Source organism: Parambassis ranga, chromosome 9 (assembly GCF_900634625.1).
Source record: "Parambassis ranga chromosome 9, fParRan2.1, whole genome shotgun sequence".
Taxonomy (NCBI): domain Eukaryota; kingdom Metazoa; phylum Chordata; class Actinopteri; family Ambassidae; genus Parambassis; species Parambassis ranga.
In genome coordinates this window covers 7,761,392-7,787,047 of record NC_041030.1, presented here as the reverse complement: position 1 = coordinate 7,787,047, position 25,656 = coordinate 7,761,392, and the positions used below count along the sequence as shown (strand labels likewise).

Here is a 25,656-nt window from a genome sequence, read left to right as displayed (position 1 = left end):
ACCTGACAAAGATTCCCAAAAGATAATAGTGCAAAGGTTTGTGTTGCTCTCCAAAAATATTGGGTTAAATGGTTTCAGAACCAGCTGCCTGGCACTCTCCTTTATATATAAATAACCTTAACACAGCTTGTACCTGCTTCGCTTTTCATGGCTTTGTTTTTGTCCTGTTGTTTACCACAGTTGTTTCAGCCAAATCATTTTGTTTTTAACATTTCCTGTTGAGGCCTGATGTCCACACAGGCATTTGACAAGTGCAATATCAAAATAGTCAAAATACAAGAAAAGGGATTGATTGTCTAAAACAATGGACTTATTAAACATTAGTAAACATTTTTTTACACCATAGTTAATTAACAAACTGTTCCGACAATATCTTTTTGCCTTTTTGTCCTACCATTTTCATTTAGTCAAATCCTTTTTTTTATTTACAGCCTTTTCCTTGCATTTGAATAAAATCTTGTGAAGCAAATTGTGAGATTGTCTTGTTTAATAATTTAGTTAATAATGTGTGTTTAAAAGAAAAAAAAACAGAACAAAATGTAATTTGCACACACTGAATTCTGCCGTCACTGTATTTGAATATAAAACATAGCAGTTCACAGAGGTGTGTCCTGTCTTTGTTTGGCTGAAGCACCAACAGGTGTGTCTCCTGATCATTTGGTAAATCCTCTCACCTGCACACACATGCGCGCACACACACGTCTCACCAGTCTATGAACGTCATTAGCCTGAGGTACCTCTTTAATATCATGAGTTCAAAATTACTTTAAATAGTCAAAAATATTGCAATTCTTCTCATACCTCTAAATACAATAATAATAATACCTACATTTAAGTACCATAAGTTACAAAACAGGAGAATGAAAAGCTTCTTATCCACTACTGTACAAAGGCATTCATTAACAATAGCATTAATATTAAGGTATCCCATCTCTGACACTCTGTCACTGTTTAAACCAGAAAGAAAAGAAAAATGGTAACATTTCCCTTTACATGGGTCTTATTCCAGTGTATTAACCTCTGTGACTACCTACAGAAAGTACATAATCATACTGTGCTAGTACTAAATGCAAATCTTTTGACATATAATGGACGGTGTAATAACACAGTGCAAACAGAGTGCTCTATTGAAATATAATAAGCAGCACCTTGTGAAGGTGCAGCTTTTTCTAAATGTATTTTTTAAAGGAGGAAAATTTAAGATGCAATTTTTGAGCTGCTTTTTACAGTAAGTATATTTTGGTAACGAGTGTGTTTACATTGTGTTTTTACGCATCTGAAATATACACACTAGTGGGTTAATACACAACAATAAGCCACTGCAGGGTGTTACTGCGTTATTCATCCATTCATTTACAACGGCATCATGAGTAGAAAGTTGTCTTGTACATTTCTATAATTATATAGTCAGTATTATATTCTGTGTAAAAAAAAAGAAAGAAAGAAAAGAATATAAACTGAGTACAGTTCTGTAATCACCTGTGAGGAGTGGAAATCTGCGGCCAGCTTCACTGAGGGTGGAGATTTACGAAGATGACACTCTGTAAGCCCTTCACGATGCACTACTTCGACCAGACAGGGCTGCCACACAGTTTTGCGGTCAACAGTAGTACACTTTCTGTTCTGACAGGAGGTGGAGGTGGTGGAGGGGGAGGGGATTAGCTTAGTTGCATTTGACCTATCTGCATGAGTCCACTGAGTAGAGTACCTGATAGAGTTGGATAGAGGTGTTGTATAGAGCCTGTCTGGGTATTGCTCAGTGTGTCTGTGTGTGTGTTTGTAGGCCTTGTTGTCCTAAAACAGCGTCTTTCTCTCACAGCACAAAACGCGCACGCACACAAATTATATATACAAACATGTGTCCACTTGAAGGCACACGTTATATCAAAGGCCGGTTCTTGTTCAGGAAAACACACACCACACTGAGTTTGGCAGGAAGACAGGTCAGGTGTCTGTGATGGTGGAAGCAGTCTGGATACAGGAGTTCTCAAATATAGCACGGACCTTCTGAAATTTCTGTGGCACCAACAGTGCCTCTGGAAGATTCAATCTGGATTTTAAATAGGATATACAGAAGTCTCTAAAACTCCATTTCCCAGCAAGCCCTGTGTTTCCAAGCGGATGTTCCTCCAGGACAAACAGATAACGTAAGACTGCCTGGTTTATTGAGAGCCCTCCTTTAATTCTCTGCTCTCAGTGACGCTCTCCTGGCAGCCCGAGCTCAAACATTTCTCTGTTCAGCTCCTCTCTGTACAGTAAGTCACTTTGGATCAAAGCATCTGCTAGTTAGATAGAGGACAACATTTTCAGGGGATTTGGCAGCTTTGGCGCAGTTCTCTGAGTCTTAACAGCAATTATTTCCACATGACTTTCAACATTCCCCTTGGAGGTGGTGGTGGAGGAGAAAAGAATGTGTGTGTGTGTGTGTGTGTGTGTGTGTGTGAGCTGCTGCAAGCTGTTGTGCAGGTCTCAAGTCAAACAGTAGATGGCACTGAGGCACAGTTCTCAAGTTAGAGAAAATGTGTATCTGTGTGTGTGTGTGTGTGTGTATGTGTGTGCCATGGCAAGCATCTTTACAACCGACAGGTCCAACCGAAGTTATGCCTACACCAGCCAATCAAAAGGCAAGCTGAGGTAGTCCCTGTGTCATGTTGAAGTACAGGAGTGCCTGTGGTTGGTAGGAACTTGTTGCCTGCAAGGTAAAAACAGGGAATCAGCTGCCCTTCGTGAGCACAATGAATAAGGGCAGTGCAGTGATCTACTATATGTGTGTGTAAGTTTGTATGAGGGGAGCATAGGATGGTAAAATTGGTGTGTTTTGGGGTGTCAATAAATTATCATATGGCTCTGTCTGTGCGAAGATTAGGTCCCTGTCTCTAGCTGGCCTCCTCTATGAGCCGGGCCAAGGTGTCTCTGAGCTCAGTCAGCTCAAAGATCTTTCCGTCCAGCAGTTCCAGCAGTGTCCGCAGGCTCTTCCTGAAATTCTCCTGCTCCTCCTGGTTCTCCTCCAGCCGCTGCTCAGCACCGGCCAGCTGTTCCTCAAGCACCCGACTGCGCAGCTCCGTCTCCTGCAGGCAGGGAGATAAAGTTATTGTGTTGTCTTGCAGTAAGTAAAAGCGGTTCCTTTGAGGGATATATATACGATTTATTCATTCTTTCACTCACCTCAAGTTTCTGGGTTAAAGTGTCTTTCTGCTCCATCAGGTCATTCATGGTTTCCAGTTCTTCTTTCAACTTTTCCATTTCCTGGAGGGCACAAATGTAACGTGCATGAGCCATTATATTTCACTCTCACGCACATGCACACACACATACACACACCTCTTCTTTATCCCTTAGTGTATTCTCGAGTTCCTCGATGGTTTGGTTGAGTTCAGTCTTCTGGGATTTGATCACTGGGGTTTGGTTGCTCTGGCACTCAAGCTCAGTCACCTACAAGGACAAGACGGACATCATGATTCAGCTCCATGGAGAGAGAGACACAGAGAGAAAGATTGGCACAACAGACTCCTGATATCAATCTCATTCCCAGACTCATGCTTGCATTCATCCCTCTTTTGTTTTTTGTTCTCTCATCCCAACATCACAGCTCTCCCCTCCAAATGGTCGCTCCTATTGATTTAAGCGATTTAATCACACATGAAAAACAAACAGGCATTCCTGTGCTCCCCTCCCTCACCCGTTTGTGTAGTCTCTCGGCCTCCTCCTGGTAGGCAGCCAGTTGCTGTTTCCACTGTTTGACGTTGGCTGTGGACTCCAGCAGAGCTGCTGTTAGCTTGGCATTGTTCCCCTTTAGTGCCTCCAGCTCAGCCTCCCAGTGTTTTGTCATGGCCGGGCTGCAGAACAGAGATGTACATGCTGTCAGTTCACTGACTGTAACACAAATTGATTAGTGCTCATGTTTGACATTGTCATTTATTTTTCTTTCTACCAATCTTTAATTCCTGCAGGTGTTTCCTTGTTTTCTAAAAACTCAGGAAAGGGCTATAAATGTGTGAGTGTGAGGGGACATGCATCTTTTTACACTCTTACATTGTGAGGGCCTATCTCTGTTGTGGGCACACAAAGCAAATCTTCATCATGTAAATGACTACATTTTGAGACAGTTTGAGTTTCACACATTTTGTTCTTTTCTGAGTGCACAGAGAAAAACTGTCCAAAATGTTTATGAAAATCAAAATTAAATGTTTTTCTGCAGTCTGTGTGAAAACTTGTGTCAAATGGGATTAAATTTCTTTCTAACTGAATATTTATGAATTGACCAGTAGAGACACACTGCAGCATGCACTCAGACTGGGGGTCGGCACTTCCTGGCCATTAGCAGTGAAAGCAGCTGTCTGCCATGAGAGTTGTAATCTCAGATTATATCCTCAGACTGACTGGAGTCTAATCTGGTCCAGCCACTCACAGATGAGAAGATGAGATGAGAGATGAGGAGGTGAGTCAAGGAAAGGCACGTGTGTGAGTAAAAAAGGACATTTAGTGGGAATACACACGAGGTGTGCAGCTATAGCTCAGCATTAACTGTAATATTTATACTTTCTGGAGGGAAAATGTTTCTGCTGTTCCCCTCCTTTGTTAGATGTGTGCACTGCATGCAGTCCTTTCAGATTTACATAACGCTCTCTCCCTGTCTCTCACATAATGTCTGACTTGGAGAATGTATGAGACCTAAACATTGTCGAGTACCAACACTGAGCTAAGTGTCTTTGAAGAGGAGCTCCAACTCCCACATACTTCACAGTAATTCCTCACAACACTGCAGAAAAACACAAAACGAAGCTTAGCTCACTCAAGGGGCGATGAGGGTTCTGTATGACCCGTAACTGTTTTCAGTTTTGATCCACCCCCTCACACACACACACACACATATATATCACACTGTATATGTTCACACTCTGCAGTAGAAGTCCACTATGCTGTAACACCCACTCTGTGAAGAGTAAAAAGAGAGAAAGCCCAGATATAATTCACTCTGGACTCCCACAGCGCCTTTGGTTCTTACACAACAGCCACCCCCTCTGTGAGTGCAAGTGTGTCTGCATGTGTGACGCATAGGAAGGAGAAGACACTTGCATCCTACACATGCACATATCAACTGACACACAACCACACACACACACTCATACAGAAGGCGCAGTGCTGTCACCAAGGCACGCCACCCCGCCAATGTATAAACCCCACACACCAGCTTGGTGAGGCAGAGTGCAGGCGGGACGGCAAGATGTGAGCATGGAGACAGACGGAGAGAAATCAAGGGAGAGCAACGAAGAGAGAATCAGAGGAGAGAAAAGAGCGACACCGATGTTCGTCTTCATTAAATGAGACCGGGTGAACGAGTGTGAGTGGGGCTCCTGAGAGCAATTCTGACTGAGGACAGCAAAGCAGAGATGAAGGTGTGTGAGGCACATGGAGGGTAAGTTAGCTGCTGCAGTGTCGATAATGTGGTTATTTAAACAGAATTGTTCTGGATGTTGTAGCAATAGAATTTTTTCAGTTGGTGACTTTTTTATTTATATTTTTATTTACTGAAGTATCAGTTTTGTTCTGCTTTTAAGCCAAAAATTTACTGTTTGTAACAGTTTAAAACAGTCAGGTCGTTTTTGTGTGTTTTGTGAATAAAATCATTTTTGCCGTCACACAATCACTGTGTTATTTTTTCTAATTTATCTAATCTAGAATGTGTCATTAAAACATTTTTGTGTGAAATATTTTTTGTAATTGTAGACAAATTTATGAGTGCTTTTGCTGTCTGGAGCTAAACTGTACACACTGCTTATACACCGCAAGTCTTTAATAAATCATAAACACTCTGTTTGTGTGTTACTACTTTTGCTCTCACAGTCAATAAAGCTACTAAACGCTAAACTTGTGTTTCTGCTGTGTCCTGACCGCCGCTCATTGTCAGGTAGGTTCTTCCTCCCCACACAGCTGTTCAAGAAGCAGGGAGGCAGAGCAGTTGCCATGGTAGCACCGCAGGAACGGAGAAACTGGCACTGGTCTCTTTTCACACAAGCCTACCATGAACCCACCGAGAGACGCCTACATCCTCCAACCATTCACATACAACCAAGGCAGCCAACCATTCAAAACCAGTGCAATGCAGACCTGCCAAACTCGCCTACATCCTGATGTTTTCTAAAAAAAAACCTCTCACAGCCTTGAGTATAGCTGTCTCTCATCCTCCTCTCTCTTCCTCTGCCCTCTGCACCCACACATACACACCTGCCCACGCAGCTCTGCTAAGCAGCAGTATGGTGCATATGATATAGAGACAAATGTTCATCTGAGTCCAGACATATGACACAGAGGTCCTCATACAGGAAGCTCCTAGGTGTGCAGGTATTATGGACATTTACTTTTTATTAAACACGTGCCTATAGATGCTCAGAAAATCCATTTAACTGCAGTTTGAGGAGCATAGGAATCTGATGGTAAATGCTACTGTAAAAGCTGATGGAGATGATCCACACAGCTGATATTAGGCTGAGGAAGTAGAGGGTTACAGTATGTGGTAAAATATCTGGACAGGCCCTCACTGCATATGCCTCTGAGAAAATAAGAGGTTTGCTCGTTATGTCCACACTTGCTACTGTGAATGCAAGAGAGTCGACCCCGACTCCCACGCATGCAGCATTAATAGACACATCAGCAGCAAGGCTGCAGCAGGCAGTGGGTGTCCTCTCCACATCTCACCGCACAGATCCGTGCAGCCTGATAAGAGTTCATCGCTCCCACATTAATAACAATACCTCTAAATTGATGCTTAACCACCAGAGAGCTTCTCCACTCAGACACCAGCAGTTAAACAAAAGAAGAATGATAATACATTAAAGCGATTGATTGATATCTTTAATTAATCGCAGCCAGAGAAATAATTACAGAGATTTTACAAATGAAAAGACCTACAAGAGACAGTAGAAAACATTTCCTCTCCAGAGAAAACAAAAACACTTCACTCACTTAAACAGCTCAGACTGATTGTCCATTTCCTTCTGTTCAGGTTATTTATTGTAGTGAGTGTGTGCAGTTGGTGGATGTTTACGTATCAGTGACTCAGACTTTATACAATGCACCTCTCTCTGTCGTTCCCTCTGACACACACTCTCTGTGTGTGTCTGTCTTTCTATGCCTCCCACTACCCACAGAGTGTTATATAAGTCTTACATAAACGCTTCATCGACACCTTTTTGGTGATGAACCTCACAACCACACCTTTTCAGAAAGCCATTATACACAGTAAAATATTTATGTGGCTCTTTGACTTGTTTAAGTTACACAGTCTACTCGTAAATGAGCCACTATTAACAATCACCAGGAACATGAATTCAATATGCAGTCTGCTAATAAGAGGAATGTATACAGCAGTACTGGTGCATGCATAGGTGACACCAACACCTACTCAGTCAAGAGATTTCAATTTGTATTTAAAAGGATATTATTGCATTGCAGTACATAAAACTAGAAATATGTGTGAGCTTCCTCACTGAGCATGCTCAGACTAAACAACATGAATAATTCCCCACTCCTGAGAAACTCTCAAAGTTACATATTTTGCTGGTCCATGTGAAGTGACGGTGTGTGAATGTCACTGACTAATTCAAGAAAAAAGTCATTGCACCCTTTTCATTGCATTCCTCCTCAGTGGAGTGTGGTGTGCTTACTGAACAGGCAGTGCGTTTGGATAGAATACACTCCCTGTTGCAGGACCTGCAATCAGGCCCTTATTTTGGGAAATTTGTGCCTGAACGTTTTTGTTATGTGCAGTTATGGTGTTGCAGTAGTCAGGACTTGTACTGACATCCCTATCAGAAAGAGCAGACCCGACATGTCTTATACTGCTCCCTAGAGAGGAAAGACATGAGAGAGCAGCGGTGAATAGAGGTAGTTCACTACCATGCTGACATGCAACGTGTATATATATGAATATATATATACGTGTATACAGGCGCACGCAAACAGAGGAGTTTACATCGAGGCCTCTGACAAACAACACTCACATTAATGTCTGTGTTTGTGTAACATTTACGCTGAACTTGTAACCATGACAAACGGGACAGTGAACACATCACAAAGAGGGATGTACCTGTGTGCGAAGGCCAGGGAGTTCTGCGCAGGCTCGGGGCGGCTGTCTGAGTTAGGAGTCGTGTTGCAGATTTCGTCCGTGCCATTGATGTTTTCCATGGGCGGAGTCACAGGGGTCAGCGGTGATGAAAGCTCACCTGCCGGAGACTCCTGCATACAAAATCAGACATAACGATCAATCGCACTGAAACTATCTATTCACTTAGAGCTAGTTCTAAAGAGATACACCACTGGGCTCATCAACTGACCAACATGTGTGTATAAATAAGTACATCTTGGATGACAATAAACTCTTGGGTGACAATAATTTACAAATAGTAATGGTTAAATCTATAGATTAAGGTCATAAACGTGTTGATTGGTATTGATTGGGTTATTTTTTAAGAGAAACAGCCTCAGACATTCAGACAGCAGACACTGATTTATTTAAACTAGACACAGAAGAGCTTTTGAATTGTAGCAAAGACACACAGAGACACAATATTGTATGTATGGTAAACATGGTATGACATGGGTGAATATAAATATGTAATGTGTACATTTATTTTAATGCATTGTTTGTTGCCAAGGGGACCTAATTCTCACACAGATAGCAGCTATATGTAGCTGAAATGCAAATCCTAGTTAGTGAGGACATTTGTGAATGTTACAAACCAAATCTTAAGAGTGTGATGATGATTTTTCCTACGGGCTGTTAAAACAGCTCACTAGGAAATTACTGATTAATTCTTATCTTTATATCCCACACAACCCCAGAATTATATGAGTGACAAATCATTTAACCGCTACACAATGCTATCAACACTCGGGCACAATACAGTAACACACTAACACTGCCTGTACCCCTTAAAAGGACAAGAAGGAAGTGAGAGATAAGTGAAAGACTATGGCCAGTTTTACATTTTACACTCCATTTTCATTAGTTTATTATTTATTATCTCTTCATAATGATGTGTTCCCACTGATTGGCCTGTTGGGACCAGCGTGTAGCATTTAGCTCTGTGTTTCCCCTCATGCTTTAGTGGGACACAGAGGAAATCTCAGGATTATACTGCTGCAATGCTCAATGCAGACGACCTTCAACCCCTGGTGAGAGTGAAGCTGTCCTCTTGGCTTCATTAAAAAACATCGCCACATGGGAGAACCAGGGCGCTGTAGCGTTCCAGCCCAGCATTAATAGTACAGGTAATAGACCGCAGCACAGCAGGGGGCTGCTCCCCCAGCCTCCATAATGAACAGACGAGGACATAAAGCCAGTTAACAGCCCTCACATTAAAGAACAGATTTCTCTGGGGATTCTGCCCTGATGGTTCTAATTTTCTCTCAGACACAGGTGCACTAAACACTCTAGCAGACATACTGCACAAACAAATATCTAACATACAGGCTAATTATGGTGTCCAATTTAAGGGGAGTCCACAGCAAGCTTGGTCTTTTTCTCACAATCAGTAAACGGCATTAATTATATTCATTATACTAAAGTATGTCACTAAAAACTAGTATTTTTTATGCTTTAGCTCTTAAAGATGCTATTTCTAAATAAAACTGCAGATGTTTTGGAGGGGGGAAATGAAGTCAATGCACTGAACAGTTCAGTGTGTCATACTTAATGCTGGTGACACACTGTGATCATCTTGGTTTTTTTTAATTCCATTGTTTCAGGGCGATACCAATGTCTGGATCAACCTACATAAATATGCTTCATCCCATTGTACTACGATACACAAGCTCCACCTCAGCACCCAACACTGTAATGCGGCCTACACATGGACACATCATCATATCATAAGACCCATTTTCTGGTACATGTTTGACATGCAAGTCAGACCTACTGTTAACCTGCTACTAGGACCATGAACAGGCTGACAAAAAGTGATGGAGGTGTACAGGATAGAGAGCACTTATTTTACCTGAGAAGGAGACGTGGCCATCTCCATCTTCTCTTGACTCTTCTCCTTAGCAAGCCGCGCTGCCTCCTTATACTCTGCAAACTTCTCTGCAAACTGGACACAGAGGACAACCATCAGTGTGGAGTGTAATTCCTATAACAGTGTACTTTAATCTGTTCAGTAAAGCCATATGTGCATGGGTGCAGACAGAGAAAGAGATCAGTATGTAATAGGTCAACTGTGAAGGATAGGGAGAAGCTGCTGCCAATAACAACCCACAGATGAATTTAGAAGAGAATTACCCATAATTCCACAGATACATGACCAAACTCAGTGGATAACCTTTTCTATTTCACACACACACATCAGACTGTACCATTGTGCTTTCCTCACTGTGGTGCCCTGTAATCTGAAGTTGTCAGTGGTTGAGGATGATCTCTGTGGTTATTTTAGTCAAGCGGAAAGACACATCCAGTGAGCAGTAAGGTGAGCCCAGCTGAGAAGCTTTGAACAAATATAAACACTCTGGCACATACATACATCCCTGAAGTCCCTGAAGGGTGTGGTTCATCGCTGACAGTACACACAGAGTTTCACAGAGTAATTTAGTGTATACAGTACTGCAGAGGGCTGAGGGGTGAAGAAATCAAATTGACAACTCCACTGGAGCCGGTCTCATGTCCACCATTAGTGCAATGAGTAACTCAATAGTGTTTCACTTAGGTGCAATGTAATAGTTCTCTTACAGCGATCTAAATGCAGTAGTTCTCTGTGTAAGTACTTTAGGAGAGCGAATGAGAGGTGAATCAGATTATTTCAACTTTAAGACAAAGACAGGACTTTTTTTAATGGCTCGAAGGTGTTTGTTAAACTTATTATTGATACTCCCCAGTCATATTTCCTGTTAACAGTGTTATTTCTACTGTGAGTCAGTAGAAACTTAGACATTCTGCATGTGCAGATACTTTGGAAAATGGATTACAGTTTTAAAGTTTTATAGTTATTTGTTTTGTTCTCCCTAATATGTAGCTGAATTGACATTTTAATATAGGGAGCTTTATATGTTACTGTAAGCTTTATTTATTCATACAGTAGTGCCATGCAGCCACATAATACAGATAAATTTGAACCTGGCTACTAAACAGGGACCACTTAGCGACAAAATGCTGCGTGCAGCAGCTTCACTTTATGCAGAGGTACTCAGTTTTTAAAGGAACAGTCAAAGTAAAAACTGCAGAGGCTCAGATGTCCTGAGTTTTGGTCCTTATCTTAATGCCATCTTAAAAAACAGCCTGAAAATCCTGGTTACATCATCAGAATGTTTTTGTTTCATGCCCTATATACTACTGTGCTTGTCATGATGAAAGTGAGCTAAATCAATGTAATCCACCACATAACTGACTGGAATGTTCCTTTAAAGACCGGCGCATGAACTCTTTTTTGTAGCTGTAGTTGAATATATGTGAAAAATCATTTTATAGGAGGAATAAACATCTGACCAGACAAATTTAGGTCACAATACCACATAATGTTAAAGTACACGTTTAATTTTTACCATTAGAGGTATATTTTTAGTATGCTTGAGTCCCTGTATTTTGCTGCTGCAATAGTGAAATTTTCCAGCTTGGGATGAATAAAAAAATTCTTTTCTATTCTATTCTATTCTATTCTATTCTATTCTATTCTATTCTATTCTATCTTTACCTCCCTAACCCAGTCTGAGTTTGGCTGTAAAGTGTGTGCGGTCCAGGTAAAGCTACATTGTAAGGTTAGATATGGTGATATTCATGTAATGTGTGTGAGCTGTCCTGACAGTGGGGATGCACTTGCGTGGTTGAAAAACATGCAAACACACATGTACACACAGCTTTCAGAAACACACACACACACACACACCCACCCACAGGGCTAACTGCCAAGCAGGATCTGGACTTTGAGAGACGAGAGAAAAAAAAGTTGAAGCGTGTGTGTGTGTGTGATGGGGGTGGTACCTTGGATAGATGATGCTCTGTGGAAAATCCCAGTCCATAGACAGTGTTAGCTCGACTGTCCGCCCACTGGCCAAACTTCTGTGAGGTCTTTGTGAACGTCATGTTGGGACTGATGGTGCTGTTGATTATTGCCTGTGAAACAGAGCCAACCCACTTAATATGTACTAAAGGAACTTCTCTGTAGTGTGTGTAATATGAGTGTGTGTCACAACAGCTCTACACATCTAAAGTAACACTTATCAGAAAATAGTGTTGTGCTGTTTTAGAGAACAAATTATTCTAAGACTTCATCCTTTAAATGATGTGAGTAAGAATAATAAGACTCATAATTCAGCTGCCGTTAAATAACAACTAATGGAGAACAAATGAATTGCTGATCAATTAGCAGTGTTGTGTAATGGCTGACATTCAGGTTACCAGCAATAAATACTGACGATCTGGAATTGATTGGGGTCTGTGTGTGTGTGTGTGTTACACAATAGCTGAATTTGGTGATCAACTGTGTATTGCGTGCTGCATTAGATGATTGCTACATTGATCCACACACACTTTGTGATCACTAATCATGTTTATTGCTCTCTATTTCTAGAGCCGCACACTTTTGCCATACCTCATCCATTCATAACTGGCAAGAGTGTGACCTTTAAATAGTGACCAGACTTGTCATGCCAAGGTACACTCAAACCCAGAGATAAAGTCTGGATCATTTGCATGAATACAATAAAACATGAGCTGTTAGATCTTCCTGCAACTCCGAGCTCTTTTAAGATGTTGTTTGAGCATTAGTTTTCAGTGCAGAGATTATTAACACCATTAACACTCTGTATATCACACAGCCACTAAAAGCTTCTTGAAGGCGGGTTGTTGTGCGATGAAATAGTTACATTGAAACTGTGTCAGCTGGCAGGAATTAAAAATAGTCTGTGTGAGGTGTATCAGTATGAGCTACACACCTTGGTACCGTCCAGGCTGATGATGCGGTAGACATTGCGCGTGCTGTCGTAGAAGTAGGAGACGGTGACGGCATGCTTGCTGGTCGGCAGCCAGTTCTTCTTGGTGTTGGGGTCAATCTGGAAGACATGGGCCCGCGTGCTGTAGATGGGCTGCTCCCTGAAGGGGACGAAAAAGAAGTGGTGAACCTCTTTGTGCCGTAACACCAACGTCTCACCAAACCCACCGCCAGCACCGAAACTCCTGTTGCCCACAGGGGAGTCAGATCTCCCTGGCAACCGAATTACTAACTCGCCATCTTCCATAATTACACCACTGAGAGAGAGAGTCTGTTACACAGCTACTCCATAACTCTCAAATTACAGCCAAATTCCCAAACACCTTCCTCTCATAGATTCTTTTGATACTTTTAAAGTAGCAGAGTAAATGCATGCAGCTCCAGCAGAAAGTCTCTGTGCAAAGCAGCGCCGTCTCTCTCTGCTCTGATATGGGAATGCCTGCAGCACTGAGCGAGGGTCACACAGGGGAACACAGGGGGGAAAGGAGAGGGTTTCAGGCTAAATATAGAGAGTAGGCCATGGTTAACTACCATAGACACACCCCACAGGGCTGCAGATTCCACATACACAAACATAATGCACAAACAATGACATGAATATGCAGGCATTATAGATTTGTGGATATGTGCCCATGCGACTGATCAAAACTCCACTTCAGCTCAGATTGCTTGGTTCCTTTCTGACCTCTCTGTGACACAGCATAGAGTCACCCCATGTTAGTTGTTTAACTTTCCCTCACTCCAGCTCCACCTTCAACCTTACTCCATTTAGCCCCTCATTCCTCCGTTTTGCTCTTACAATGCCCTCATATATTGCAGCATTGTTGAAGCTTCTTGGGTAATATCAGTCAGTGCACACACACACACACACACATACACACAGAGCGCAGGGTGCTGAGGGAGATATTCTGGGCTGGCAGTGCTGGCAGAACACGAGATAGAGAAGTGCTTACACTGCACTGTGGGGGTGATGGGGGACATCAAAGGCTTGCTGTATAAATGAATATTAAAATTCAACAGCAGCACCCCTCCTGTGTGTGATTAGCCAAGACTGGGAAAGAAAGAAAGAAAAACATGGAGACAGAGAGGGATGTTAGACAGAAAGGGAATGATGGCGAACGTGGAGTATAGGAAGTCAGAGAGTGAATCTGGGATGATTAATGCTGCTCCACAAAGCTGCTTGTGGAGTGCTGTGAGCGAATTATCATAATCATCGACAGCAGTGTAAGTGGCGGTACTGTGAGTCATTTCAGCTCTCTCCCAGCACACATCACACAACCGCACGGCCTGTCCTTATGATCTGTGTGCAATAGCCGCTTGGCAACTGGAGTTGTTTTTTCATTGCATAATATGATGGAGCTGTGGCAAATTTTGCTCTGCTTGTTGCTTGATTATGTGTGTGTGTGTGTGTGTGTACCAAAGGCAGCAGTGTTCTTTCATTTTTTACATGAATCCTCGTGCCAAAGAGTCTGTTCCAAAATGACTCCCACCAGTTGTCAAAAAAAGCTGCACTTACTCCTACAAGTGAACTTTTAAAAAACAGCAAAATAAATGATGAATTTTGATTTAAGCCGAATGTTGCTTTCCAACAAAAATCACAAAACATTCACTTGCATATGCTGCCTTTACTGGTTTTTCAGTCTGACTTTGACATAGTTAGCAGTTATGGGATTGTCCAGAGGTCAGTTCAGTGCATGTTGATCCTCTTGCACTCCATGAACTCGGCTTTATGAACAGGGACAGTGTTTTTTTTTTTTTTTTTTAAGAAAGAAAAGAAAGACGGTGCATTGGTGCTTCAAGGAAGTCCGTACACTGATGGCAGGGGTATGAGTGTAGTTTCAGTGGGATGTAAGTGGGTGGGAAAGTGTGGAGGAGGAAGTAGCACACAGAGGAAGAGGAGGAGGAGGTGTTTAGCATGCAGAGTACACTGCGTGACACAAGGGCAGGTGATGGAACGTGAATGTTAAAACAGAGAGAGAAGGCCGGCAGAATGAGAGAGGGAGGAGGAGTGATGAAGTGAGAGAAGGGAGAGATGAGGAAAACGTGGAGGAGGTGATGAATGTAGGAGAAGCGCTGATGAATCCACCCATCTTCCGGGAGAAGAAGAAGAAGAAGGGGGTGGGAAGCTCTAATGTACAACACAGTGTGGTATAAACAATCACTGTATTTGAGCTGGAGAGTGTGCTCAGAGAAAGGCATGCAATTGTGTCACACAGCTACACGAGTAGGTTGTATGTCTTGCTGTCTTGTGAAACTTGCTGACTTATGTGGGAGTATTATGATGATGGGTAGATGCCATACATAATATTTCTTTGTGGTTTTAAGATGAATCTGTCATCACTTGATTTCAAATCAAGCGTAGTTTGGATCAAATTACAGAAATTATTTCATCACCATGGCATTTACTCAGCTGCGGTTTATTTGCACAGGTTGGAGATAGTACTGTCTTCACTCCAGTGTAATGTAGGTAAATACAAACTATTAATATATAAGCAAAACAATAGGTTGTGAAGGCAAACTTGGCTGTGAGGATGACGTATTACACTATAAAAGCCGCCAACATCTGCAATCAGGGGTGGAAGATGGATAAGGTATTGCGCTGAGGATTTTTCTCCTTTCCCATTTAGTTATCCATCACAGTCAGGTTTAAAATTATGCATTCAGTGAAAGTTTCACAAACACAGTTCAAACTTGTCATACCACCACAAGCTTCTGCATCATTTTTTTGCCACCATGCTGACAACTCTTACTCAGATAGATGGATTTTACATGCACTATATTCAATCAAATTTCTCCTTTAATTAATTAAGACTAATTAATAATTGCATGTATGACCTGTGCAGGCCTGTACCAAAGCACACTGGGCATTAAGACTCGTCTGCACTTCCAGGAGTTGCAAAAGGTGTTGCCTACAGTACATCCTGTGCTGCGGGAGCTTGATGTGCAAATGTGATGTGTAGTTTTTGAGGCCCAAACAGCTAATTACTCATATCTTATTTTGTCCCACAGAAGGCTGCACTTTATTTTCTACTTCAGTGTGTCCCCTTTAACTATGCAGCTGCCCCTCTCCCTACAAATGCTGACAGTGAAACAAACGTGTAATGAAACAGTGCATCTCATGAGACCTCACTTTCCTCTAGAAGTTGTCCTGGTTTTTCATTAATGCAGCAGAGTTGAGTAGATCTTATTTAAGGTAAGGTGAGGTCACTGATGGGACAGCTCCCTGTTGCTCCATCTGCTGGAAGTGGCTGAGTCCTTGCAGACACACACTCTTACTCACAGAAAAGGAAAGAAAGGCAGAGATAGGGAGACAAACAGTCTGATTGTATTTGCAAAAGGAAGTGAAAGTACCAAGGGTGAGGGTGATAGGCATCTCCAGTTCTTGTGCCATTAGAGCTGTAAGAGGCTCGGTATTGAGTCACAAGGCCGGAAGTGAAATATGACCCTATCAGTCTGTGCCATTACTGCCAGACAGGCAGCCAGACAACATCTGCACCTCTGCTTTTTATCTAACCACACCTGCACATATTCAGATTCAAAGCCAGCAACACTAAATAACAGTTTACAATTTATTCCACTGTTGATCAGTGGAGTCAGTTGCATAACAGTAACTTAGTCACCAGTATGGCAGAGCCCAGTGAGGAGCTGAGGCTGAGTGGGACATGCCTGAATGATGTGCTGCCCACACTGTAGGAGGGCAGAATGGGCGACTGGGAAGCCTTTGGTGTATTGTAAATAGTTAATACATGAGTTTTGGCTGGTGGCTTGTAATCGCACCATGCCTGTGCCATATTGTTAACCTCCTGCTGTGCAATTAATCACAATGAACTGCAGGAGACAGTCCGTTAATGAACGGCAGGCTTGGTGGGGGGAAACGGACCGTTGGGCTCAGGGTTAGGGGGACATGCAAATGAGCAGTGCTGCGTGCGCACAGGCGGCTATTTCAGTGATGGGTGCCTGTGAACAGGGATGTGTAGAGGAGAGCGGTGGCTGTGCTGCCATAGAGACAGGAAAGCCACTTTCTGTCACCAGAGCCTGCTGCAGCGTTGTTGCTATTGACATTCCCTTGCTTTTGACATTACACTGTTCCTTCTACACAGCAGAATACGGAACAGAATGTACAGTTCATCAAACCACTGTCACTGATTGAGAATATTTGAGAACAAATGCTGCTGTTGCACTTGCCTGTTCCAGAATTACATAACTGCCGAAAATGTAGTTGGGGGAGTAAAGAGTGGGACACACAAAGGAAGCAAAACCAGCGTCATTTACTTCAATGACAGAAATGATGAACTGACGGATAGTGAAGAATTTGAACTTTGCTTCGTTTTGGTGCGCACACCCTGAGGCCCCTCTGTAAAACCAGTAATCTCTGCAGGCTTGAGACAATATATCTTGATCCAAAAAGTTTGATGATGGAGACCATTCCTGCACCAACATTTGTGTGCAAGCATGTTGCGTATTTTTCTTTTTTTAATCAGAGATATCTGTGAGTTGTCTCATTATGTGTACTACTTCTTTGCAGAACATCAAGGCCATGGAGATCTCTCCAAACAGCCACCGGAACATGCGACCATAAGCTTTATTCTAACAAAGTGATGGATAATGTTTTACGCATAAAGAAGACATTATTTGTGTTATGCCTGGTGTGGTTTCCATGGCAGGGAAGTTCATACCCTGAGAGGCAGCCGCAGCTGACATGAATACAGAAACGAGGGAAAGAACACTGAGTCAGCCTGTGGGATAATAACCACACTTACCCCATTGTTGTGGTTGAAATGAGAAGGCGACACCTGACCACTGATCCTTTTCGTTGGCAATAAAAACTGGTCTCTAGGATTGGCTGCTGCGTATGAAGAAGGTCTTCTCTCTACACGACAGCCTCCACAGTATCACCGTCGGTGCGTCTGCAGGAATTTGATGACAACTGCTCCATTCCCCTCCGCTGTCACCGCGTGAATTCACACATACATGTTGTTCTGCACATGGCACGGAAATCAGATGTTGTCCTCCTTTGGCGATGAGCGTTTGGTGATGGAGCAGCGCTGTAGGAGATCCAGCGCAGAGTCCGATGGAGATCCGACAGGCGCCCCGCTGTTGTCGCATAAATTACGGATCCTCGCTGGAAGGGTGGAGAAGCCCTGCTGCCTGAACTGGAAAAGACAACCCTCATTTAGCCAGTAGATAACGCGCAGCATCACCCTGTCCACCCGCGTCTCTCTCTCTCTCCCTCTCTCCCTCTCTCTCTCTCTCTCTCTCACATTATCATAGGCTTACAGGCGACACCCCCACTCTCTTGCCCAGTCTACTGCTATTTCACAGCCATTCCACACATTTTTTTATTAGTAGTGCATTTCCAAATAAAGTCAGCTTTTGTGCTTCTGCAATATCAGTATAAATGCCAGAATCACGTGACAAATTCGTGTTACCATTACCTATCGATACCCTGCTGCTGGCATGGTGTCGTTTGATTAAAATGCCCCGCAGTGCCTGTGTGCTGCAGCTGTGTGCTTTATTGATCTATCGGCAGATCAATAGCTGCACCCCCCTCCCCAAAACCGCTCCACATCTGGGTGATGCATCCGCTTCCCTCCTACTCAGTTCATGTCAGTATTGAACTGCCTACGTCACGACACCGTCCTCCGCAGTGACGTCACTCAGTGCCCAAGGGACTGATGCCATTTGATGCTTGTTGTTTTATAAGAACTTTATTATTCCAAGGCTGTAACATGTAATTTCCTATACTCTTAGACCCAGATTTTTAAAGAAATACCAGCAGCTCGAGGCGAGGTTTGTAATTGTGTCCGATGAATAGATCACTACAGTTTAATAATAGACAACCCGAAATGTAATCCATTTCATGCTCCATGAGTTATATGGCCTTTTGTCTGTCAGTAAATCTTTGACAGCCTGCAAATAGACACACTGTTCTCTGGGCTTTTCATTGAAGTGACTCAAACATGCACCATTTTAGACCGCAAATTTGATTATACCTCAATTTCTACTTTGTTTTGGGTCATCTTTTTGTGTGCTTCTGTCTTAAGAACACTCTGTTCAAGTGGCCTAAACCAGATAAATATTTAGTAAGTTGTGGCCATAACACTGAAACAGGTTTTAGAGGTAAATCCCGATTCTTTGCAACAGACAATAGATAATAGATAACGTGACAGCCGCCATTGCAATATTAGAGGTCTTATCTGATTCACCCACATTCAAATTAAACTGATTTGAATCTACAGGGGCCTATTATATCAAATACAGTTTAAATGCCATACTCCCACGCAGGTAGCTATATACATACTTACATGCATTCCTTTAATTAATATGAGTGCCTTCTAATAGCGATACAGCACAATGCAACCTTTGGTTTAATTTTAGATGTATTTTTCCTTTAGAGAGCGCACGAACACGTCCCCTTTAAATCGAGATCCATTACGTAATTGCGCCAATCCGGAAGTAGGTGCGCATGAAATTAGCATCCTTAGTTTTGTTTACATATGATATGCCATTTGGTGATGCTTGTTCAGTGGTTTGAGTTGTCGAGTTAACGTATTTAATATTTATCAAAAGGTTTACATAGTTATAGCCTTTGTATTTACATTTTTCAGAAAAACGTTGACATTATGGTTAGCGTTTAAATTAGCTAGTCGCTGCTAACGACTGTTAGCCTGCTACATTGCCAGATCAGTGGTAAGTTTCGATTTCCTCAGTAACTTCTCCTGACATAATCATTACTCTGATGAGAGAGATTCCAGGAATTACATCGTACATCCTCCTCTTCTGTTTACTCCATGGACTGCTGTGTTGTGTTTTGTATTCTCTTGAAACATCAGTAAAGTTGATGGTGGAGCTCCACGAAGAGTAGCAGCATGTTCCCCCGCAGCGCTGCTCCGAGGGGGCGTCCAGCCAACAGTAACGGTCTGTACCCACCACTCTCTGCTCCAAGATATTACGAGTATAACCACCAAACCTGGACAGGAGTCGACAGGTGAGTCTGCAGAAGGAACAAACAAAAGACTGGTCTTAAATCAGCAACAATCATTATCAACGTGTTTATTAATGAAATTCTTCTTTCATGTCAAAGTGTTCATCAATAGTTCATTACTTAAATAATCATTCGTGCTCAAGACATAGGCAAATGAAATGAATGTCTATGGATCTAGTTCGTCAAACATTGACGAACATTAAAATCAAAACATTGATTTTGGATAGCTTCAAGAGCGCTGCAATCTTGCCACACTTGCCAAGGACACAGAGCCCAGACTTAAAGAGAAACAAGGAGGGTGTAGGGAGAACTGCCTCCACTCCCAGATAACTGCCAACATAGCTCTCAACGTTTTTTAACTACCTCTAGCAAATAGTTACGTGTTGAATGCTTTTGTGTTCCGTATAGTAATATGTCCAGTTTGTGTTTGTTAGCTTCTATACCCATGGACCTGAGAGGTTGCCTCCGTACGAATGGAAACCCTCATCCACCACTACAGTCGGTCCTCCTCGCATGCCAGCTGTGACCAATAGCCGGAAGTACGTTTATCTTTTTTTTTTATCTTAGTCTTCCACTTCTTTAAATTCACATCTTTGTATGAACGTGTGTGTCTATCATATGCTTCCATATAATGTGCTTCTTTTCCCAGGAGGCAGAATGAGCAATACAGCCCCCATGCTGTGAAACGCCAACGCATTGACTTTCCTCCCCACCCGTCGACAGGCCCCCCTTGTATTCGGGCCCATCCTCCTCCTCATCTGCCTCCTCCTTGTCGTTCTGCTCAAGCAGTGGCAGAGTCTTCGACATCATCTCTCAGTGTTGGGGGTGGTTTTGCTAATCGCTCTTATTCCAGTTCACACTTCCAAGTCCGTCCTCAGGTACCTGCTGTTCCAGAAAGCCACAACACCCTGCAGGCCTACGCCAAGGACAAGGTATAATCAGATGGCCTTAACTCGTTGCTGACATATGTTGAGTCTGATCTGGTTCATGTGCAGATATGTTTAGTTTGTCAGTTTTGGATATGTTTGTGCCCTTAGCTGAGTGCTCAGATGGTGGAGCTGTTTGAAGCCTGCCAGCAACAGCCTTCAGATTTGGAGCGTAAAGAGATGTGCCGAACTCGGCTGCAACAAGAAATACAGCGAATCTTTGCCAGTAAGTAATAAAGTATACAGTCATCATCCTCTAGATCAAGTGAAAGGCTCTTTTTATTCTTTTTTAAATACACTGAGAGTAGTTATGCACAACCCTTCTTCTCTTTCATAGGGTGGAGTCTACCCAATGCCTTTTCCAGTAACTTTATCCCATTTTTAGCTTCTCTGTCACTCAGCTATTACCTGTCTTAATTATCTGAGCACTACGTACCAGAACTACACCGTCCGAATGCAATACACACTTTGAGCACATTACACCTGGTTATTTGGTCACATGGAGGTTGGCTTATCCAGCACAAAACACACTAAAACATTTGTGTGTGTGAAAGCACCCATATTCACCAAGTGTGTTTGTTTTCACAGCGGCTCGGCTATACCTGACTGGATCTTCTATGAGTGGACTGGGGTGCCGGAGCAGCGATGCTGATTTGTGCCTGGTCATCAGGGGAAATGTAATGATGATCTCTGAGCTGAATCTCATCGCATGTGTACATATGTGTAAAATGTAGAATTTTCAACTCTCATTTCCTCTCGAACATTAGCGTGGTTCTCATTTTTTTGTTTCAGAAACGACCTGATCCCATTCGTGTCCTCTCTCATCTGCAGAAGCACTTTAGAACTCTCTGTAAGTTATTGAAAGGAAATTCTGCAGATATCAAACCATTGTATAGTTACAGTTACATATTATCTACTGTTAACTGCTTTCATAAAAATCTAGACATAGCTAAAAAAGTTTTAGTACTGTCTAATTTACTTATCTCTTCCTTGTCAGGTTCCACTCCACTAGGTGGAGCTGTTTACGCAGTGAAAGATTCTGTCACTTTTACATAAAATTAACAAACTGTTTTGAATTTCAGCGTATGTAGGGAAGGTCCAACTTATCAGAGCCAAAGTGCCTATCCTCAGGTTCACAGAAAAAGACAGGTAGGAGACAAATAGCTCTTTTAAACCATCAGCAAAACAGAAATAGGTTCCATATGTAAGTCACTCTTTAATAACCGCATAATCCTCAGTGATCTGGAGTTCGATCTGAACATCAACAACACAGTGGGCATCAGGAACACATTCCTTCTGAAGAGTTATGCCTGTGGTGGGTGAGATGGTCAAAAACACCTTGAGTTTTTATTGGTTTTGGTCCTAACTCTTAGCTGTTTTGACCTGCTGTGTTTGTGTGTTTTGTCAGCTGATCTCAGGATAAGACCAATGATCCTCGTCATCAAGAAATGGGCAAAACACCATCAAATCAATGATGCAAGCAAAGGAACATTAAGCAGCTACACCCTGGTGCTGATGGTGCTGCACTACCTCCAGAGTCAGTGCACACACACATAGAGGGGTCCTTTTCATTGCCAGGTACTTTTGACATTTCATTCATCTTATTTTCTTTTCTTTTTTAGCTCTTAAGGATCCTGTCCTCCCATCTCTACAAAGGGACTACCCAGTAAGTGTTGTTGTAACAACAATATTATGTCAACTGTATCAGTATCAGTCTGTCTGCGCTGGTGGCTTTTGGTTTTGAGATGTTTTGGTCAGGTCTGCTGCAGAATGCAATGTCAGATGATGTTCCTTGCCTTTAAGCTGCATTCAGCGTGTTTACATAGATTTTTAAACACTAATGAAATGGTTAAGACAAAGGGATGAAGGGAACAGAATGCTTTTGCTGTCCTTTAAATCTTATGCTCAGTATCACTCGCTGTTTTTTTTAACTTTAAAAACAATTAGAGTGAGTGCTGAAAAACACATTATTTAACAGACACATTCTTGAACGGAAACTTATTTGTATTTTGTTATAACCCTTTAGTTTAGAGATTGTCATGCAGATCTAAAATAAGCATTTCAAACATCAAATTTTGCTTTCTGTCTTTTTATAGGAATATTTTAATCCCTTCATGGACATAGATGTGGTTCCTGAGAGATCCGAACTTGCCCCTCCCTACATCTCAAGGAACCAGTCCTTTCTGGGCGAGCTGCTTGTGGGCTTTCTCAGATACTATGCCAGAGACTTCAGGTATCTCTCAAGGACATCACAGTATTGATTCTAGTGTTGCAGATGAATTCATGATTCTTTTCCTTGCTCCTTGTCTTTCGCCTGTTTATCTCCCTCTCTTCTGCCAACTTCTCTCTCTCTCTCTCTCTCTTTCTCTCTCTCTCTCTCCAGTCCTTCCTCTGTCCTGCATCCTCTTCTCTGGTTTCATGTTACTGGCTGAGGGGCAGGAGCAGGTGGGACCTTTAGCCTTACACAGCACTAACATGACATACCATAATCTCTGTGTTTTTTCAGTATGTGTGTTACTTTGCTACACCGTGGACTAAGAGGAAACCCATTGCATAGGAAAACCCTAATTTTCACATTTCAGCTGTGTCAAATGCTCCAAAGAGGTTCTGCTATTGATACTTAGAAATTTTACAATGAGGAGCACATTTTGCCAACAACTAAAAAAAAGGGAGTTAGGGAGTTATACAGCTGACTGTTTCCTCTTTGATTGTGTAAGTTTGAAGTCAGTAACTTGTGGTACTGGTTGGTGTCTCTCTCAAACATGACTACACAAGACGTGTCTGTGAGGTAGGTTTCTGTAAAGCTCAGTGGAGTCCGTGTGGGTGACTCCGACTGTCGTGATGTTGGCACCGTCATATTCTGCCAACACAAGGAAACTTCTACTCCTTAACTCACAATACATGCAAAGAGGTGGAGTGCACGTGGAAGATGGGCAGTTACATCACTTTAAGTGTTAACACAATTAAAGCAAAATATTACTCTTATACAGTTGTCATATGATGGGAACTAACCCATTTTGGTCAATTGGCTGTAAATATCTTTATTTCTGTTATAAGATAGGCCTGTCTAATTTTCAGCCATCAAGGTTGCTGCCCAGGAAACAGGTTCACATGTAAGGTGATGGCCTCTGTTTTCTGGGATGTGTGCTAAATCCAAAATAGGAAGCTGACAGGAGGAGTGCTTGGAGTGGGCTCAACACTTCAGCCCACATTATTCACCACCCATGGTGGATTGTGATTAATTAGCTGAAAGGTGTAAAGCTACCGCTGTGGTCCTTAAAGGATTTGAACATTGTGTTTGCGTTGAGTCTTTAATGATTACAACTATGTTGTGTGTTGCAGATGGGACAAACAGGTGATCTCTGTTCGAGAAGCCCGAGCTCTTCCCAAGACCAATTCTCAAGAGTGGAGAAACAAATACATTTGTGTGGAAGGTAAACATTTCAGTGAACTGTCATGCATACCACAGCGCAGCACTGAGTAGAGCATCAGTGTGAGCATCATTCTTTTGTTTCAGAGCCTTTTGAAAGAAACAACGTTGCCAGAGCAGTCCACGAGAAGATCAAGTTCAACACCATTAAAGCTCAGTTTGCTGAGGTACGCCGCAGTGCTGATCACTGTGCTCTCTTCATAATTTCTCTCCAAGCCGCAGAGGGCCCGACATGAGTAATTTATAACCCCGCTGCTTCTCTTCTCTGTGTCTGTGCAGTCCTTTCGGATACTCCGGGACAGGAAGGACCTGAACTCGATCCTCCCAGTCCAAAGCATCATTAATAGGGAGTCCTTCAGGAGATGAGGAATTCCTCTAATTTGACAAGCTGCCTGGCATCTTCTACCTCAAGACAGGCCTGTCCCTAGAAACAAAGCCTCTGCACCTCACCTCAGAGTGAACACTCTGAGGGCCTCTGTACAGGTCCCAATCTGGGTTCACTGTGGCAGCGTATTTAAATATGATCCCTTTTCTGCCTCTGCAGCTCTTTTTGTACATTTTGTACATCGCTGACTTTTACATATTTATTTAAAAAATTAAACCTGTAAAAATGTATGATTGTTTTCACTTTATATTTTTGAGTTTCAGGTAAAGTTCACTGTGCCAAAGTCATATTAAAACATACAGGCTTCTTCTGTTGCAGTTGTTGTTCATGGTGACATCCTTATTGTATGCCATGAGGTCATGGTACAGTGTGACTTAAGTTGGTGATATGACTCTGGCCCTGCAAATAAAAATATAAAAGGGAGATCGTATGCACAGGAAGTATAGACTTAACTTGGAACAGTCAGATTTTCTTTGAAGGTGATGCACCTTTTTCCAGCATCATCAGGAGCCTTCACGTCATGTAATGACTCACAGGCCTTGAAAAAAATATTTAAGGATGACTCCGCCTTATCCTCTGCTGCCAGTGAGCTGATTAGTTTTTGTGCTGTGGTTTGACGCCTTATTACACAAGTTTTATGACTGCTGCATAGTGCCAACCCTTCTAGGAGGTAGATAGCTTATGAGAGGTGTTCTCATAAGCTATCTCATGTGTGTGTGTGCAGCTCTGTTTAGCGTTCAGACCAGGGGCTGGGGGACCGGGGGAGAGGTCCTGTTTCATTACTTGTCCTATATTTAACTTCGCAAAGGGGATTTTCAACTTAAAGTCACATTGCCTCAGTCGGCAGTCAGCACTCACTGAAGTGCAACGTAATGACTATGTTTTTATAACATTTTTCAAATCTAGGTTTTTCTTAGTTAGCTGTTAGTGTGCATAACTCACTGCCCTGTGCCACC

The 25,656-nt window shown here is 42.4% G+C and overlaps 2 protein-coding genes across 5 annotated transcripts; one reads left to right on the top strand and one right to left on the bottom strand.

Annotated features, from left to right (window-relative positions):
- Positions 1 to 1,219: 1,219 nt before the first annotated feature.
- homer1b (homer scaffold protein 1b) lies at positions 1,220 to 18,542 on the bottom strand. 4 transcript variants are annotated; one of them, XM_028414530.1, is made up of 10 exons: positions 18,410 to 18,542; positions 17,735 to 18,127; positions 12,919 to 13,075; positions 11,966 to 12,097; positions 9,996 to 10,088; positions 8,087 to 8,235; positions 3,680 to 3,836; positions 3,322 to 3,432; positions 3,166 to 3,246; positions 1,220 to 3,068 (listed from the first exon to the last, which is right to left on the bottom strand). In XM_028414530.1, the coding sequence occupies exons 2-10, from the start codon at positions 17,737 to 17,739 to the stop codon at positions 2,877 to 2,879; spliced, it is 1,077 nt and encodes a 358-aa protein (XP_028270331.1). In that variant the 5' UTR covers positions 17,740 to 18,127; positions 18,410 to 18,542; the 3' UTR covers positions 1,220 to 2,876. The 4 variants fall into 4 exon arrangements, with proteins under 4 accessions (XP_028270331.1, XP_028270332.1, XP_028270330.1 ...); XM_028414531.1 differs by lacking the exons at positions 17,735 to 18,127; positions 18,410 to 18,542 and adding an exon at positions 13,928 to 14,026; XM_028414529.1 differs by lacking the exons at positions 17,735 to 18,127; positions 18,410 to 18,542 and having other exon boundaries at positions 12,919 to 13,221.
- An 888-nt stretch (positions 18,543 to 19,430) lies between these two features.
- Positions 19,431 to 25,006, top strand: tent2 (terminal nucleotidyltransferase 2). The gene is made up of 15 exons (XM_028414528.1): positions 19,431 to 19,664; positions 19,808 to 19,962; positions 20,394 to 20,498; positions 20,609 to 20,891; positions 20,997 to 21,111; positions 21,474 to 21,562; positions 21,678 to 21,735; positions 21,968 to 22,034; positions 22,124 to 22,200; positions 22,294 to 22,422; positions 22,508 to 22,551; positions 22,982 to 23,118; positions 24,228 to 24,319; positions 24,403 to 24,482; positions 24,595 to 25,006. Exons 2-15 carry the CDS (start codon positions 19,844 to 19,846, stop codon positions 24,679 to 24,681), a joined length of 1,482 nt encoding a protein of 493 aa, XP_028270329.1. The 5' UTR covers positions 19,431 to 19,664; positions 19,808 to 19,843; the 3' UTR covers positions 24,682 to 25,006.
- The last annotated feature ends 650 nt before the right edge of the window (positions 25,007 to 25,656 follow it).

Coding starts and splice junctions, on each gene's coding strand:
- tent2 (XM_028414528.1), top strand. CDS start 19,844: ATGTTCCCCCGCAGCGCTGCTCCGAGGGGGCGTCCAGCCAACAGTAAC. Junction 20,892..20,996: donor AGGCCTACGCCAAGGACAAG/GTATAATCAGAT, acceptor TTGTGCCCTTAG/CTGAGTGCTCAGATGGTGGA. Junction 22,552..22,981: donor CTCTACAAAGGGACTACCCA/GTAAGTGTTGTT, acceptor GTCTTTTTATAG/GAATATTTTAATCCCTTCAT.
- homer1b (XM_028414529.1), bottom strand. CDS start 13,221: ATGGAAGATGGCGAGTTAGTAATTCGGTTGCCAGGGAGATCTGACTCC. Junction 3,837..8,086: donor TCCCTGGCCTTCGCACACAG/GTACATCCCTCT, acceptor TCTGTTCTGCAG/CCCGGCCATGACAAAACACT. Junction 3,069..3,165: donor CTTTAACCCAGAAACTTGAG/GTGAGTGAAAGA, acceptor CCCTGCCTGCAG/GAGACGGAGCTGCGCAGTCG.